This window comes from Engystomops pustulosus, chromosome 1 (assembly GCF_040894005.1).
Source record: "Engystomops pustulosus chromosome 1, aEngPut4.maternal, whole genome shotgun sequence".
NCBI classification, from domain to species: domain Eukaryota; kingdom Metazoa; phylum Chordata; class Amphibia; order Anura; family Leptodactylidae; genus Engystomops; species Engystomops pustulosus.
In genome coordinates, this window is record NC_092411.1 from 212,930,645 (window position 1) to 212,950,372 (window position 19,728).

The 19,728-nt window shown below is 40.2% G+C and overlaps 1 protein-coding gene across 1 annotated transcript in view; it reads left to right on the forward strand.

The window, feature by feature from the left end:
* COL25A1 (collagen type XXV alpha 1 chain) overlaps positions 1 to 8,312 on the forward strand; it is a 311,581-nt gene extending 303,269 nt beyond the window's left edge. The window contains exon 37 of the mRNA XM_072119318.1: positions 248 to 8,312. Coding sequence (XP_071975419.1) covers positions 248 to 250 — 3 coding nt within the window. The 3' untranslated portion in view covers positions 251 to 8,312. The remainder of the gene's footprint in view (positions 1 to 247) is intronic.
* Positions 8,313 to 19,728: the final 11,416 nt, after the last annotated feature.

The window sequence follows — 19,728 nt, forward strand, 5'->3', positions numbered from 1 at the left end:
TGTATTGTGGAATTTAAGCTTCAAAAAGTAAACAAACGTGTCTTATAAAGAAAGACCAAACAGGCCACGTCCTTAAGGTATTAAAAATCATGTTCAAGAGTACAAGGTGTTGTCTTGGCCTCTATGTACTGTATTTTTATCATTTTCACATCCGGTTGGGGTCACTAGAGTGAATAATACTCAGCCACTATGTTTTGTTGTATTGGCATGGCACAGCTACTAATCACGTTTTTATTTCTTTTTGCAGTGACAAATCTAACCATGCAAGCATGAAGTTGTATATAATCAAAACTTTGTATTTATAGAGAAAAACAAGATGATTTCATACGTTTACATATACCTTCTTTTACTTGTCCATAAGTCCACCATTTACCCATCTGCACAAGCTATTTGGCAGTAGTTGTCGCTGCTGTTGAAATCTCCAGGACTGAAGAGATACTTGTTCATATTGCTTTACTTCTAGATAGATTTCCATAGACTCAATGAGCGCCTGGACCCAGTTCACTGGATACACAATGTCCATGACATTTCTCTGCCCATGCCAAATAGCACCAGTGACTTGTGTTGTTTAACATGTTTGTACAGACTAATGGCTTGCATGAATTATGTCTACGAGTTTGCTGTGTGGTTGAACCTCACATGCTAGATGATTGCTCTAAATGGCTACTTAACTAGAACTCTTAATATTTTTCATCCATTCTAAGGGATTGACACCATGGCTTGTAGCAAGGAAGCGATAATACTGACATTACAGTAATTTTGCTCAACTTTGGAGATTCATCAGCAGATGTTTATTCTCCTACCTGGAAAGTCATTCTTCTACTGAGGCATAAAGGTCCTGATTGTCTTCAGCATCTTTTCATTCCATGCTACCCAAGCCCGCCAAGGAAGTAGAAGATGGGGATATGATGGCTACTGAAAATGTCCCTGAGATCCAAAAAAGTTTGGAGTTGAGTCGAGTAAAATGCTTAGTCCTGTGAGAATGGAGATGCTCCACTGAAGGAATCATCTTGTATCTATACAGAACAGCCCTTCATCATGCAGTTTCTCAGAAACTAAGCAGTCGTGGAGATCCTTCATACATAATTGTATGGCAAGAAGTTGATGCCCACGAGTTAAAAATGTGCAAACCTGTATGACAGGATCAGAAAACTTTATTGTGTTTATGTTTTTTATTATGTTTAGTTGAATGTTTTTATTACATTCATGAAATGTGTTACATATGTTTATTACACAGGGTTAGGATTTCCAAATGGTCTCGCTATGTGCCACTGCCTAACATGCTGATAATCTGTTAACATGCCTCATTTTTGCTCTTATTGTTCTCTTGCCAAAAGCTTCAATCTTTTGTAAGCAGTTAGATGTGCATTGAGCGATTATCTGCATAGTCCATACATGGCAAGTGGTTACACATATAGCTGCTTATATCATTGTAGATGTAATATATTATTCATTTCTGTTTAACTACTTGTTAAAGAAAAATGTTTATTTTTGTTTTTATTCTACCTAAAAAAAAAAGAAAAAAAAAAGAAAAAAATCATAACGTTCACCAAAAGTAATTTTTTTTATTTCGTGGCCCATGATTTTCAAATGAGCATCTCACATATAGGCGTATATATAAGTGTCAGAGATCGTTGTGTAATAGTCTGATTTTATTATATTGTTGGGAAGCTACTAAAGTGATGCTGATGTTGAAGCACAAAATTACTTCTTTTTGTAAGATGAAAAAAGGCTCAATGTAGCCCAAAATAAGTGACTGGTTTAGATCTAGTGGCACGTGAAAAAACACAGTTCATTGATTTTTGTGATACACTATTACTTCCACTGTGTTTACTTTGAGACATACAATGAAAAGGATGCAATGAAATTCTGTGCTGCTATAACTACATTCTTTAGATGAGGGGTGTCTCCTCTCCAGACAATCCATATCGGCTTCCCTTGTTAGGCATGTATCGGTTTTCCACCATAAAAATTCATTAAGTTTTCTTCTCCCTTATTGCAACATCAATGCCAATGATTTTTTCTTCATATGAGATCGTATAGTATACACATTGGCTTAAGTTATTTTTTCCTTAATTTTAAAGAACCCAGAGTTTAATTATGTTAAAGTATTTGATGTCCCGCAAAGCATATGTATCTGTATTGTATTTTTTTATGCCTTCTCTATAGTTTTTATTAGTCATTTATTGTTTTGGACTGTGTTCACGTTTTTACTAACATGTTACCATATTGTATAAAGAGGGAATTGCCTGGTTGGCTATTGGGAAATGAATGTACTATCTGCTATTGGTAGAGAAGAGTAAGCGAAGGTAATTTTCATAGATAAAAGCTAGGTCCACCGGTAGTCCACTGTATTGTCATATGCATTGTCACTGCAATGTATAGTGCACAGTGAGCCAGATTCAGGATTTCTGGCGCACGTTCTGCATGAATCTGGCGCCCTCTGTGCTGTCCCAACAGTGCACCACTTTTTTTGTGTACCTTTAACATAGGGCGTGCAACACATTTGTATTGGACTTTGCATGTTTAATGTGGCAAATGGTCCAACTGAGCACCAGAACGCCCCCTACAGTACAGAAATTTGTGTTGTGTCAAGCATAAGGTAGCTGCATCGCAAAAAGGTTGTGTGCAACACAAATGTGGTGCAGACACTTCTTAAATACATGTGCAAGCAGTTTGCACCTAAAAGAACATGCAAAATCTGCCAGAAAACCGGCGCAAGCACCTTCGTAAATGTGGGCCAATCTCTCCATTTTGCAGAATGATTTCGACTTTTAGTACTTGGACACATGTGTATTGTTGAATTTGTTGGAACAAAAGATTTGGGGGAAAGTTAGTACCTGGGACATGTACGCAAAAATATTTGTTTGGTGAATATACAAGATATTGCAAATCAGTAAATGTTTTCCAATGTGAGAAATTTTGCCAGTAACTCCCATTATTTAGAAATTTTCATCAATGTGTGTTTGTCAATTTTCTTTGCTACATAAATATTGCAGCTCTTTGAAATACTGTTGTTATATGATCAACAAGATAGATTTGGTGTTATATTTATGGATTGTTAGGTTAAAGAACTCTACCACTTAGAAAAGCTCACTGTAAACAAACTCATATTTAGCTGTGTACACGCTGATGCAGGCACTTCTCTTCCTTATTCATAAAACATTGTAATTTCTGCAGAAATCATCTTTTTTAATTTATGCAAATTAGCGCTGTCACTTCATACAGGGTGCTCAATGCTCATCTGCTAATAATTTACTAATGCCTCCTCCTTCTCTTCTATCCTTCCCCCACCCATTGTTTCAGCAGTTCTTGGGAGCCTGGGACATCACCCGGCTCTTGGGAATGCTCATGCCTGTGAGGTCGGCTCCCTCAATGTGCAGCCGCCTGCTCCCCAGTGCAGGTAGTGTGAGTGCCAATGCCATGAGAATTCCCAAGACCCAGGTGATGTCACTGGCTATCGGGAACTGCTGAATCTGAGGGAAGGGGTGGAATAGAAGAGGAGCTGGGGGCATGAATAAATTATTAGCAGACTAGCGGAGAGCACCCTGTGTGATGTGCATAGGAGCGCCTCAGTTGATATTGAAATTGGCAATGTTTGAAGAAAAATGTGTCTTTTATCGATTTACCAATGCAGTGTAATGACTTAAAGGAACACTAAGCCTAATACAAGTAAACACCTGGACATTAACTATTTCCTACATGTTCTTCATTGCTTATAATTTCAATAAAATCCTGCAGACAAGAAAATGTTCTATCTCGACTAAGGAGCGATTTCACCAAAGGGAAAGGTTTAACACGTCATTTTTCCTGCATAGAGAACAGCAAGGTGCCTGCAGCAGCCAGTTGTCTTACAGTCAGACATAGGACAGTGATGGGGAGGGGAAGCATGGATGATCTAAAACACATATAAAATATTTCATTATATTTCAGTTTTAATAGTAAAAAGAAAAAATAAAATCAGATAAAAGGAGGAGATTTAAGGAAATGTAGGACTTGTCTGTGTCCATTTTCCATGGTTTGTGTTCCTCCAGTTCAACTATTTTTTCTTTATACATATCCAAGAGGGACAAAGGTGGATTCTTATTAACCTAAGATTACATATTAGCCCCTAGAAATGTTTATCATTAATTACAGTTTCCTTCCCTTTATCCTTGCAATGTACTTCCCCTCTACAGAAATAAGCTATAATTGGTAATGCTGAGGCCTTGTAGAAGTAATGATATAATAAAAACTATATTTCCTTATTGTATAGTGTATAATATACAGATCAACATATTTCAGATCGTGAAATGTTGTAATTAAAAAGTACTTAGTTTTTTAAAATAACAAATATATGACTGTTTTTAAAAGAAAGTCCTATCCAGGACTGTTCCTGGTATTACAGTTTAGTCAAATTCACTTACTTTTTTCTTCTTCTGAATATTTTGAAAGTGACAAACTAATATGAGGGTAGACCCATACTTCAATGGTTGAATAATTGTGCAGTCGTTGTTGTGTATTTTTAATATCCATATTAGGCCACGTATACATCTAAATTGGACACTCTGTTAGGACTTTTTATCTGAGTAATGTAAGGACATCCGAATGGGATCTTGTGGGCTCTCTAGCTATGTTAGGGACCTCCTTAAAATTCATAGTTCCTGCTCCCACGATGGAGAACAGAACCTCCAATTCAGATGGGAACATAGCTTAAATACGGTACATCTTATAATGAATTAGTCCTATATTCAATCCTTACCATTAAATGGTCAACAGTTATATTTGTATAAATGATACCAACTTTCACGATGTATATTTTTGCAGCCTCTTTACAATTATCTCCTCTAAAGATGCGACTTCAAATGTTTTTTGATAATCCCATAGAAACTGTGTGAGGCATAATATTGCTTTTACACATCCCCAGTATTTGTACCAGCCACCTGAATAAAAATACTATTAATACTATAAATGCTTTCAATGGATAATTAGCGCTAAAGCATTTTATACGTATAACCTACTTCCATTGTGGGTTTCTGAAAGTCTATCCAATTGGGGCTAATTCACATGGTAGATTGTGATGCAGATTTTACAGAAAAAAAATCTACCTCAACATCTGCCCAGTATTTTCTCCATTCCAATGAGAGGCAGAGATGCCCTAGCCACACACTGTTAACCAACATTGTAGAAGGCTATATATGAGTAGCCATGCCCCGTAAAGAGTGACCTTGCCCTTGGTTTTCTAAATGTAACACTCTAATGAATAAAACCTATTTTACACTCACCTTCTAGGGAGGTCAAAGCATATTGGGAAGTGTGGTTTCACATGGGTCCCAGTACACTGGGTTTCCATTCGTCTACATAGTCAGACACCGGTACATATACTGGAAATGTGTACATGATTACAATGTACTATATTTGTGTCATATTTGATGAAGATGTATGTATATTCCTATTCCTATGTTGAGGTATACATATTTTATTTTTGATTTTTGTACTTTTTTAAACACTGTTGATTTTGTTGTTAGGTTGATTTTTGTATTGCAGAATGCAGCAGGACACTTGTCTATATTTGGCTGTGCTTTTCAGTATTATGCTGCTATTGTGAAAAGGGTCATAGTTGTAACCAGTCACATTGGAAACTGACCATAGTATGAGGAAATGAAGTTGGAAGCGAGTAGTATTGTAAAATCTAAAGCAAACACTAAGGCTTTTTTTTGTAAATCGGATGCTTTCTAATACTGGACCCCAGGAACAGACTGAGAGTAATGAGGGTTAGTAGTGTACTAGTGAAGTCATCCAGCACAGTACAGTGATGTCACGTGATGCAGCAAGCTCAATTACTTGTAAAGTATTTTATAGGATACTAAAGAAGATGTTTAAAATAAGAAAATAAGGGTTTCTTTTCTATCTAGAAACAGCACCACTTTAATCCACTATGCAGCTCTGTCTCATTAAAGTGAAAGGGACAGAGCTACAATAGAAGAACATGGAGAAAAGTTATGCAACCACTTTAAGCATCAATTTCATGTAGTGGGTCATAAAAAGCAAAAAATGAAGGCATTAACGAAACATTATTTGTCTTTAAGGTTTTAATACTTTGGAGTTCCAACTTGTGCAATGTGATGACAACTTGATGTTTTTTTTTCAGCACTCGCTGAGTTTCCAAACTCAGATATTTGTAAAGCAGACTAATATCAATATTCAGTGGTGTGTACAAATGGGCTATTACCTTGGCTGACTCACAAATTACAGTTGCCAGCTAGCCACATAGTACATTAGTACAAGATAAATGTTTGATCTCTAGGGGGTACTACTGTCATGTTTGATTGGATTGGGGGTCCTGCACAATAGTATTCATGCAGAGAACCATTCATTCCACAGCCAGTGGGGCTGACTGATACTTTCCACACTCGCCATCAGTCCTACAATCTGTGGAATGAATGGTAGTGTGCATGTGTGACCGAGTCTCTGTTTCCCAAGGAGATATCTGTGGCTTATCAGAGAATTTACTTATCAGAGAATTGCCATTATGAGTGGCTCACAAACTACCACTGTCAACTAACCAGAAGATAGGAGATAAATGTATAATTACTGGAAGTCCAATTCCACAGTCTATGAGAAAAGTAAACATACATTTCTAACCTAATTTGTGGATAGCTACTAATTGTTCATAGACCAACCCCTACAATGTAGTAAAAAGAAGCCTCCCCCAATAATGTAATGCACAGCAGCCTCCCCAGGCAATTAAATGCCCAGCAGCATCCCCCAATAATGTAATGCCCAGCAGCCTCCCCCAGTAATGTAATGCCCATCAACCTCCCCCAGTAATGTAATGACCAGCAGACTCCCCCAGTAATGTAATACCCAGTAGTTCCCCCTCCCAGTAATGTAATGCCCAGCAGCCTCCCCTAGTAACGTAATGCCCAACTGTCTTCTCAGTAATGTAATGCCCAGCTGTCTTCTCAGTAATGTAATGCCCAGCTGTCTTCTCAGTAATGTAATGCCCAGCTGTCTTCTCAGTAATGTAATGCCCAGCTGTCTTCCCAGTAATGTAATGCCCATCAACCTTCCCAGTAATGTAATGCCCATCAACCTCCCCCAGTAATGTAATGACCAGCAGTCTTCCCAGTAATGAAATGCCAAGCAGCCTCCCCCAATAATGTAATACCCAGCAGTTCCCCCTTCCCAGTAATGTAATGCCCAGCAGCCTCCCCTAGTAGCGTAATGCCCAGCTGTCTTCTCAGTAATGTAATACCCAGCAGCCTCCCCTAGTTACGTAATGCCCAACAGTCTTCTCAGTAATTAAATGCCCAGCTGTCTTCCCAGTAATTAAATGCCCAGCAGCCTCCCCCACTACTATAATGCCCAGCAGCCTCCCTCAGTAATGAAATACCCCATGCAGCTTACCTCACTAATGAAATACCCCATGCAGCCCCCCAGCAATTAAATACCCCATGCAGCCTTTCCTAGTAATGAAATGCCTCATGCAGCCATCCCCTAGTAAGGAAATGCCACATCCAGCCCCCCATTATTAAATTCCTTGCAGCAGCTTCCCATTAATGAAATGCCCTGCAACAGCCCCCCATTAATAAAATGGCCTATGCAGCCCCCCTAGTAATTAAACGCCTTATGCAGCCCTTCCCCAGTTAAAAATACACCATGCAGCCTCCATGATGAAATGCCCCATGCAGCCCCCACATTAAATGCCCTGCAGCAGCCCCCCTAATAATAAAATGCCCTGCAGCAGCCCCATATAATGTAAAGCCCTGCAGCAGCAGCTTCTGTTCTCTAGCTTCCAAGAGAACCTGAGCAAAACACTCATCCCTCCCCAATTCATGACATCATTAGAGGTCCTTTACCATGTGCCAAATCCTCTGAAAATGTTAAAAAAAATTTAATTTAATTAAAAAAAGCTCAAAAAATCCTCCTAAATTAATAGACAGTTATTTACATTTATATTTATTACTTTGGTAGCATATATCTGTGGTCAACTGTGGTTAGCAGTGACAACCATCCAGATATTGATATTGGTCAAATGTATCTGTGTTTGGAACCTCAGCTATACATGTAAGGGATTTGTCTAGTTTTAAGAAATTTGTTTATACTGAAGTTTCTCATTCAGTTTGACTTGTTTCTCGTTTGTCAAAAGGAAACGGGGATTTCATTTGTTGTTCCTCACCATAGAACCGACTTATGTTGTAGGATGTGTTTTCTTTCATTTTGATTTCTTGATCATGGTGAGAAGTTGATCTTCAGATTTATTTTTACACTATGTATGACATATTTTTCATAATGCAAAATGTGTGTAATTAAAATATTAATCTTCTCCACATGAGTGTTTATTCTTTTTTCTTATTATGGCCTATTACATATGGGATTTCTGGGTTATTGATTATATAAGAGGCACAGCCACACAATAAGGGTTCCCTGATTACACTGCTCCATTCTCTGTGTGGTGGCCAAGCATGAAAACTGCATCTCAGCTCCCATTCAAGAGATGGGTGTTGGAACGTAAAACAGATTTGTTTCACTAGAAGCTTCATAGTATTGACTAGAAAATACTCTATTAGGTTAAAACTATCTCCTTAAGGTTGAGCCTAATAGTGATTCTGGCATTGGCATCAAGGCATGATTACCACTAAGATTGATGAGTCAGTGGTCTTCCAGAGTAGCGTCATATCATACCAAGTGTCCAGAAGGGACAAGTACTTACACATAGATACACTATGCTGAACTTTATTTAGTTAAAACAAACTGGACATTAAAAACAACTCAGTGCTACAAAAAGGGGAGATTTATCAGAAGTGTCTGAGAGCAGAACTGTACTAGTGGCCCATGGCAACCAATCAGAGCACAGCTTTCATTTTTGCACAGCTGTTAACGCTTTGCTTTGATTGGTTGCCATGGGCAACTAGCACAGTTTTACCTCATACACTTCTGATAAATCTCCACCAGTGTGTTTATTTGAAGAACAACACTGTGGGTCACATTTACAAAGAGTAGTGCAAACTACACTAAACGTAGTATGCCTGTGTATAGTGCAGGGTGTGTCAGATTTATGATTTCTGGCGTCCGGTATTCATGAATCTGACACTCTTTGCACTGCCCTGACAGAGTGTACCAATTTTTTCCTGGTGCACCTTTAACATGGGGTGTGCAACACAATTCAGTTGGACTGGTGCACGCTTTGACTGAGAACCGGAATGCCCCCTTATTTGTGTCACATGTTTCCTGGTGCAGCTGCGCCACAAAAGGGTCAACACATTTGTGGCACAGACACTTCTTAAATACCTGTTGTAACAGGTGATCCCGCGACCCATCTCTAGGGTTGGGGGCTCACCCGTGCCTCTCCGTATGCCCCCGTGTCCTGTGGCATCCACTTATCCGGCCTCGCTCCTGCTTCTGGCTCCACGACCATGCGCGCGTGTTCTCGACACCTAGGGCACGCGCACGCCGGCTTCAGTAGATTTAAAGGGCCAGTGCGGCGTTAATTGGCGCTGGCCTTCCCCCGAATCCTATTTAACCCTGCCTCTCCCGCACACCCTGCTGGATCTTTGTGCTATATGGAATGGAGAAAGCTTCTATTGTTGCCCTGTGCTCGTGTATTGATTTCCCGTTGTGACCCCAGACCTGTTTCTGTTTCCGCTCCTCCGCTGCCAGCCCTGACCTTCTGCTCTGCATCTGACGTTGATCCTGTGCCACCTGTTCTGACCTCCTGCCTGTCCCCGACCACAAACCTGACTTCCGTTTCTGTACCTCGCCTTTGGCTGCCACCGCGTACACAAGTCACTCTGGTACTACGCCGCAGCAAGTGTAACCCGGTTTTTTGCCGGGGTCGGGTGAAAACCGGTTACCACTTAGACTCCAGTCCCAGTTGTCGACTTGCATCATCATACGCGGTAGTCCAGTGGTGGACCAATATCTGGTCATTACATTATATTTCCCTATAATTCTTAGCTATAAATATTTACTGATCAAAATGTGAATGAAGTGCTAGATTTAGCTCTAGCAGCCTCTCTCCTCCCTTACACATTACTTGTTCTCTCAAGCCCTTCTACCGTCTAAGACTTTTATATAACATATTGATACCTCTTTGAGCTGCAGGGCTTATGGGTACATGAGATATTCCATAATGAATGTCAGTTTAGCAAGAGATCAAGGGAGTAAAAGAAGGAAAATATAAAGGAAATAGGGTCATAGTATCATAGAAAAAAGGTTAGAAAAATACATCAGTCAACCGAGTCCAACCTATACATTATATTGTATTGATCCAGAAGAAGGCAAAAAAACGTGTAAGCCTGATGCTCATTGAGCCAACTGGGCCAAAGCAGGGAAAAATTCCCTGCTGACCCCCTAATATGGCGGTCAGAATAACTCCTTGGATAAGTATACTCCCTAGAAGAGTAACTGTAAAGTTACTTAAAAAAATTTGCTGGAGAGAGCTTTTGACAACCAGAAAGCATGGTAAATGGAAAGCATGGCAAGGTAAAGCCTCTGCTAGCAACTAAACACCAGCAGATAGCTAATTATAGTAAATTAGAGAGTGCTTATTTTTGCAAATGTTGTTCAGGTCTCAGGAACTGCCAGCAGTGTTAACAAATTAAGTCTAAAATAATGAAATATAACACCTCTATTATAAAGTTAAAGGCAGATATCAGAGAACCACATCATTGATTACAGGTAAAATAGGTTACACTAACATTTATAATAATAATAATCTTTATTTATATAGCGCCATCAAATTCCGTAGCGCTTTACAAATCATAGGGGACATATGCAGATATAATATTACATTACACAGAACAAACAGTCATATGGAACAAGAGGAGTGAGGGCCCTGCTCACAGGAACTTACAGACTATGAGGGTGAGGGGGTGACACAAGAGGTAAAAGAGGTTGTATAATGGTCCAGCCATTTTTTTTAATAAGGGAACAATATAAAATAATTTAATAAATAAGTTAATAAATAAAAATTCTTCTGCTTGAACCAGCCATCAGCCGCCATCTTATTCACAGGGTCCAAGGTGAAAAAGACTGCAGATTCAGAGAAGCCTGGAGCTTGGTATACACTCACCGGCCACTTTATTAGGTACACCATGCTAGTAACGGGTTGGACCCCCTTTTGCCTTCAGAACTGCCTCAATTCTTCATGGCATAGATTCAACAAGGTGCTGGAAGCATTCCTCAGAGATTTTGGTCCATATTGACATGATGGCATCACACAGTTGCCGCAGATTTGTCGGCTGCACATCCATGATGCGAATCTCCCGTTCCACCACATCCCAAAGATGCTCTATTGGATTGAGATCTGGTGACTGTGGAGGCCATTTGAGTACACTGAACTCATTGTCATGTTCAAGAAACCAGTCTGAGATGATTCCAGCTTTATGACATGGCGCATTGTCCTGCTGAAAGTAGCCATCAGATATTGGGTACATTGTGGTCATAAAGGGATGGACATGGTCAGTAACAATACTCAGGTAGGCTGTGGCATTGCAACGATGCTCAATTGGTACCAAGGGGCCCAAAGAGTGCCAAGAAAATATTCCCCACACCATGACACCACCACCACCAGCCTGAACCGTTGATACAAGGCAGGATGGATCCATGCTTTCATGTTGTTGACGCCAAATTCTGACCCTACCATCCGAATGTCGTAGCAGAAATCGAGACTCATCAGACCAGGCAACGTTTTTCCAATCTTCTACTGTCCAATTTCGATGAGCTTGTGCAAATTGTAGCCTCAGTTTCCTGTTCTTAGCTGAAAGGAGTGGCACCCGGTGTGGTCTTCTGCTGCTGTAGCCCATCTGCCTCAAAGTTCGACGTACTGTGAGTTCAGAGATGCTCTTCTGCCTACCTTGGTTGTAACGGGTGGCGATTTGAGTCACTGTTGCCTTTCTATCAGCTCGAACCAGTCTGCCCATTCTCCTCTTACCTCTGGCATCAACAAGGCATTTCTGCCCACAGAACTGCCGCTCACTGGATGTTTTTTCTTTTTCGGACCATTCTCTGTAAACCCTAGAGATGGTTGTGCATGAAAATCCCAGTAGATCAGCAGTTTCTGAAATACTGAGACCAGCCCTTCTGGAACCAACAACCACGCCACGTTCAAAGGCACTCATATCACCTTTCTTCCCCATACTGATGCTCAGTTTGAACTGCAGGAGATTGTCTTGACCATGTCTACATGCCTAAATGCACTGAGTTGCCGCCATGTGATTGGCTGATTAGAAATTAAGTGATAACGAGCAGTTGGATAGGTGTACCTAATAAAGTGGCCGGTGAGTGTATATCTGCTGTTTGCCGGATAACAGTTTAGAAAAAAATAAGAAGATGAATCTCACACTGGGTTTTAGATGAGCCCCTGTTCCATGTGGATTTTTAAATTTCTACAATATTCCTTAAAAGAATCCTCCTTCTACTCTTATTTACAATAGGAGGGATGAGAAACCAGTTCCTTACTAAATTTGAGGAGTTATGCTTGAATGCTGTCCCTGAGAAGAAGCCCTTTAAACTTTTATGTGATCTAGTACTTGCCTCCCAAGCTTCAGGATCTATCTTATTTTTGAACCAATGGGAATCTGAATAAGGCGAAACTTTCTCACCTAAAGACCGTAAATATATACGGTATGGGGTATTCCAGCCTACAGTAAAAGGTTGTACTAAAATGTAGAAGGTTTGATCGCTTTGTTATATAAAATAGCAACTGCCCTGCATATGATGCCAAATGTTGCCAAATCTAGGAATTCCAAATCCTACAATTTCCTTGGCAACAAAAATCTTTTAGCTCATACAGTACATAAGCAGTTTTTTTTACTGTACTGTACTTACACTGGGCAGCAAAGCTGTGAAGTATGTAAAATGATTAACTGATGAGAAAAGTGCACTAACTTTGTCTATTTTGCAGTTGTATGGACTAGAGACACCAACTGAAAAATGGTTTGTTTGTTGTAAATATCATTTGCCCAATCTTCATGTGTCCTGGGAATTCAAGAAGTCTTGTGAAACAGTGGAATTTGTAACAAACATATCAAAGATAGGCCAGTTCCAAAAAAACCTACTAAAAATGGAAAAGGAACGGCTAATGTATTTATTTTCATTTTTGAAACAAGAAATTCAAGCCAAGAATTTATGCTATCTGTAGAGGATAAAAGTTGATCTCTTCTAACAGCAGAAAAACCAGAATGTGATTTTACAGTAACAATATGCCAAATATTTTCAAAGTTAGAATCTAATATTTTATACGTTATTACAGAATATAAATGGTTGTATAATGACACCGTGTGGTCGGTGTGCTCTGTGAGGAATTTAATTAATCTGGAGCCAAAGTGTTTCAGATTGCTATCGTAACGCTGATGTCCTCCGTCGCAAACTCACAGCCGCCGTTTCCTTCCATGTTCCAAAAACCCCACTGCATACTAACTCCTCTGTCAGGCATCCTTGCTCCTCCAGCTCCCTAGGAGTGCGGGTGATTTCCCCTTCTCTTTCCTAAAGGTACATGGCGTGTTCCAGCAATGATTATCCAGCCTATCAGTGTGCACCTGTAGCCATATAGTCCAGCATGCCCTGCTTCACCAAACCTGAGCAAAGGTTCCTGGTCTGACTAGCCCTGATGTACGGTATCTGCTTCTATTGACAACCTGTGTGTGACCCCCACCATGTTCTGTGACTTTGTTCCTTATCTGTGCTCCTTGGTACATGGTTCCGGCTTTTATTCTTATACTGTTCTGCCTGCCACGACCCTCTGCCTGTTTCCTGACTCTGCTTGTACACAGAATGCTTCACTTTCAGACTAACATAGACCATTCGCTAGCCTGACCCCTTGGTACCACATACCGGTGTCTATGTGCCCGATGGGCCAGCTGCTATTAGTCACAGGGACCACCATAAGAGGAAGCCACCTTGTTACCTCTCCACAGCAAAGTTCAGAATCCTGTATAGCTGATAAAGGGTGAGGTCCATGGATAATCCCCTTAGTATGTGGCCCTAAATCACACCAGTGTGATAGTACAGTGGGTTTACAAGCTGCTGCCCGTTTCAGCTATCTAGCTTGCACATTCTGCAATAGGCATTATTGCTCTTATGACTGAACCGTAAAACAACTGTGCAAGCTTTATTCTGTGTCCACAGACTGTTCTGCAGACCTTTGTCATGGCTTGACCATGACCATGGCTTCATTGGGCCACATTTACTAATACATTGAGGGAGATTCATTATGGCTTCTCTGCCATAAACCACATTAATCTCCCTGTCCCCGCCATTGTGAATAAATGCTGGAGACAGATGGTTTGGAATTCCTGCTGAGTAACCTTCTTTAAAACTAGACCAGAACCAGATTGAAATGGCAGTAGTCTTGCCATCGTATTTCCATATGTCTCTGCTAACATACATATGGTAAGATGTATAGATTGTATACAGCAGGATCAGACTACATAGCATGTAACCATGAAGAAATGGAGGTCAGTAAGGTAACATTGTCATTATGACTATTTGCAGAGTTGCATAATAAGATTGCCAATTAAATGTTTTTGTTTCTATAAGAAACAGTTACAGTATTTTCCAATACACTTTCTGTATATATTCCTCAGTTTTCTAGATCTCTGCTTGCTGTCATCCTATAGGAAGCTTCTATGTTTACTTCCAGTGGACATGGTCATGTGATGTCACACAGGTGCACAGCTGATTATATCACACAGCTCTGATGCCTGTGCTGTCATACTAATGAGCCGTGCATCTGTGTGACACCACATGACCATGTACAGATTTCTATCCACTAGAAGTAAACATAGAAGCTTCCTATAGAATGACAGCAAGCAGAGACCCAGAAATCCATAAAGAATTGATATAGAAAGTATATTGGAAAATTGTTTACATTGTCATCATACAAACAATAACATTTATGAAAACTAGATGACCCCTTTAAGTTTTTATTTTACAAACATTGAAACAATTAATAAAAAATGCCTGATAAGGTGAATATAGTACTTAAAGTTTTCTCTGCATGCCCCTAATGTCAGACACCATGAGATTTTCTGTAAGCATTCAGAATATTTTACAGAACCTCTTGTACCCAGTGTCACACCCTTTATTCATGGAGATTTATATTCTGCTTTATTGTAATAACTGAGTTAAATTCTCAAAACTTGTTCAGGCCTGTGCTATGTCTATTATATTTCACTTTATACATAGACACTTTTATCTAGGGCACAAGGTTTAAAGTCTGTGTCCACATCTGTATTTGATACTATGTTACGAGCCTCCACTGTAGATATAATGAGACCATGGAAAATATCACATAAGGGGACTCGGTGCTTGTAATCAATGACAACTTTGTGCTGTGCTTTCCTTTTGATGTGTTGAGATGAAAAACCTGGAGGTCTGGACTAACAAAGTATTAGCCCATCGAGACTACAATTATACTGTAAATTCGATGAGGGGGATCTGGGATGACATTGCTTCTGTTTTTTTAGCATAAAGCTTGGGTTTTTATTATATTTTCAACTTGACATTTTTTGTGTAAATAGAGATTTTCCTTTATCTACACCACATTCCTAAAAGAATCCATGAGAAGGGTGTGGTGTAGGCAGAGACCAGGGCATCTGCCACATTTATATTTACATGCAAGTTATCTGCTGTTATGATGAGTGAAATGCATGAGCATAAACTTAATCTTAGGCACAAGGACTGCCAAATCTATGTGGTTAATTTATGATGAGACATGTCATAAATTAGATTCATGGCTCAGCCAGTACAGGATCTATCCAGGGTAGCATAGAAAACAATGATGATGCTAAATCCCTCCGACTGAGTGTTTTTCAGCTGTTGCACAAACAGCAGCAACTAAAAACAGTGTTTAAGGGGTTGTCCGAGTTTAAAAAAACTTTATGTGGCCGGGAGCGGGCTGCTTAAAACAATAAAGATGTACTTACCTTCCGGTGCCCTACGGTATCCAGCGCTGCTGTCGCTCCGGTCCGGGCGCCATGTAAACAAACATGGCCGCCGGAGCAGCGCTGCATTCAGCTTCCGGCTGGCCGTGGCCGGGTATGCCTATCCGTCCCTATACACAGCATTGTGTATGGGGGCCGGAAGGTTGTCGGGTCCGGCCGGAAGCTGAATCCACCGCTGCTCCGGCGGCCATGTTTGTTTACATGGACCGGAGCGACAGCAAGCGCTGGATACCGGAGGGCACCGGTATTGTTGTTTTTTATTGTTTTAGGCAGCCCGCTCCCGGCCACATGTATTTTTTTTTCAAAACTCGGACAACCCCTTTAACACACTTGCACAACAATTCACATATGGAAAAAATCTAAGTATGTAGCTCTGATATTTTACAGTTTTTTTTTTAAGCAAAAGTTGCCAGACATGAGGAAAAAATGTAAATGGCAACCAGATGCTACTTAACTATGGTAAGTGTTTATCTGCAGTTTCTTTTAGCACAACATTTTGTTATGATACGCAAATGTGCCCCAGTGCTTTACATTCATAAATCCTAAACATTACTGAGATATTCTGTGCAAAAAGTTATTGATGCAGGGTCAAAAACGCACCTAACGTTGTTTATAATAATATAAGGTAATATGCTGAAGCTACACGGCACGGTTACTCCACGCCCCAGTATCCTCTTTCATCCTCCTACCCTCCTCGTAGCTGCGCTCTGAAGATGTCTGGTAGGAGGATCAAAGAGGCTACTGGAGGGTGGAGTAGCCACGCCGTGTAGCATAAGCTCCAGCTACACCATGCCCCAGTAGCCTCTTTAGAAAATTTGCATATTACCCTGATTTAGGATTAGAAAAGATAGAGGGGAGTAAAGGATTAGCCCTTAAAAGGGTTATTCCTTAGCTACATCAGATGCACCTACCACCGGATCTACCTTAATAGGCAGGTAGTGGTAGGTTTACTTTAAACCCCTTTAGACCCATTTCCTCTGGGGCATTAACAGTATTACATCTCCTTCTGTTCCACCAGGTAAGACAACAACCCTCCTTGATCTATGGGTTGTGTTAGTTTATTTTAGCTCACGTCACAACTTTCATAGACCCATCAATTACACATTCAATAAATGATGAAAGATTTCCAGTTATATTTTTTATAAATGCCTGTACCATATTTATCATTGATGTTCATAGTACGCCATTCTGTTACTATGTAAGATGAATTTGGAGAAAAAAACATTTTACTTTTATCAACATATTATTTACTTTCACTTTTATCAACACATTATTTATTAGTGTTTTATGATGTCTTTGTCATGTATTTTTATTATGGACCTGATGAAGGGGGCAGACTTCCACGAAAAGTGCAGTCCAACCTTAGTACTAATTTAAAATAAATAATACTTTTTACCTAACCACATGCCAGTACATTGATTCATTCTGGAGTAGCGCTTTTAAGACTAACCTTTTTTTTTCTCAAACCATATACTCATCTCGAGAATAGGGACCACATGGATGCAAAATAAATCCATTGATATAAAGGGTTAGAGTGCGGTCACATGTACCGCTAGAGCTGTGCTTTCAAATGCAGTGCTAGGCTACGGGTGTGGACCTTAGCCCCATTGCATATAATACTAATAATTCCTTTATAGAGTGTCAACATATTACCAAGTGCTACACAGGGCTTGCCAAATCAGTCCCAATGGGGCTCACAATCTACCAATATGTTTTGGAGTGTGGGAGGAAACCCACACAAACACAAAAAGAACATAACTCTTTGCAGATCTGACCTGGATGCACCTTGCGGATCTATGGAAACGCATGAGTTTGGTGTGACCACACCCTAAAAGATCCATGTGAAGTGAAGCATGCAAACCAATTGCAGCTGAATACAAAGTACATAAATCAACATATCTAATGACAAGAGATGTTGTTCCATAACACAATAAATGCACCATAACAGCAGTTGCCCTTTCCACTTCACTAGAAGTACAAGACTCCAGTGGGCAAAATATGGATCACCGAGCAATTGTGCCTTTCAGGTTTTCTGTTGCAGATTTCAAAGCCCAAAGCAGGCGCAGATCATAATGGGTGAGATTATAGTAACTAGATAGGCTACTGCTCCTCTGTTTTCACTACACTCATTGGGGGTCATTTACTAAGGGCCTGAATCGCGTTTTTACGACGGGTTACCTGAATTTTTTGCGCCAATTTTCCCTGAATTGCCCCAGGTTTTTGGCACACGCGATCGGATTGTGGCGCATCGGCACCGGCGTGCACGTGACGGAAATCGGGGGGGCGTGGCCGAACGAATGCCCGACGAATTCGGAGAAACCACTGCATTTTAAAAAAAACAAGAGTCGCTGGACGCGCTTACCTGAACTCGGCCCGGCTTGGTGTACTTCAGTGCATTCCGATGGAAGACCCGAATCTTCCACACAGAACGCGCCGCTGGATCGCGAATGGACCAGGTAAGTAAATCTGCCCCATTGTCTGGACACCAAAAACTGCAGCTGAAAACCTGAATGTGTGGACATACCCTAGGGAATGATTTGGCATTTCCGATACCAGTGAATAGAGGTATTTACCTTACATTTTACCTATTAAGTAACTGCAAGAAGTTTTCCAGCACTACTGTTCGGGGGCAATAACGTACTTTTTCTGTGTACAATAAAGTGGCTTAGTATATGATCTGTTTATGACATTGCAGGGTCTACTAGTATTTCAAGTTGTGCTATCAGTTAGATAATGTATACCCAGACAGGTCATGGATATGCCACCGAACAAAGACACGGGTGTTGTAATAGATAAACATCTCAAATGCTTCCCGAAGCTGGCATAGCTCTTGTAGCACTGGAATGTGCAAAAGCTTCCAGTTTAGGCAGGGAATTAATATTTGTTCTTTTTGCCAAGCTTGTTAGAGATACAAATTATGATATAAAATGTTCCCTTGGGGAAATTTTCTACTATTCTGCATGAGCACATGGCATAATGCTGCTAAGGTACAAATCAGGGGGCAATGCACTGCCGAATAAATGTAGATTATTCTTGTTGCTAAGGGATTTTAATGTTTGTAGAACTGCTAAGATATATTTTGAATACTAACACAGCCGACCAGTCATCCAACAGTTTATTTGTCTAGCAGTTGGCAGCATTATAAAATCGAACAGCCAAAGACTTGTTTATACTGGATTAGGTGCAGTTCTAATAGATAAGGGTTTACCTTCTTTTTAAAGGTTATATATAAATGGAAAAAAATATTATTTAGAAAAGACATTGTTCATTTTTATTTTTGCTTCATGTTCCTTCAGGACTACTCTCTGTAACCCACATGTTAGAGAAGAAGGCATCTCCAGTTCTAGATATCAGTCTCTAATCATAGACACATACACCCTTTAAAGGAAATCTACCATCAAAATTGAGCGTGATAAACCAGGGACACTTACTCATAGATTCAGGCACTGTGACTGTGGTAATCTTCTTATATTTCTTATCAACCTCCTTCATATGCTGTTACATTGTACTGGAGTACTTTTCCTCTTCCAATTTGTGCTAAACCTTCTACTGCTGTAAGATTACATCATGTAGAGAGAGGGGGAATGCTGAGCAGGGGAGGGGACAGTGTACCAGACTGTGAAGCCAGAGCATGGACAGAGCCCTTCAAGTTAATTAACATAATTTTGAAAGTTGATTTTAGAAGGAAAAAAGCTATAGATAACAAATATAGGCAGATTACCAAAGTCACAGTGCCTTGATCCATGAGTGTGCCTTGTTTATCATGCTTGATTTTGATGGTAGATTTCCTTTAAAGGAA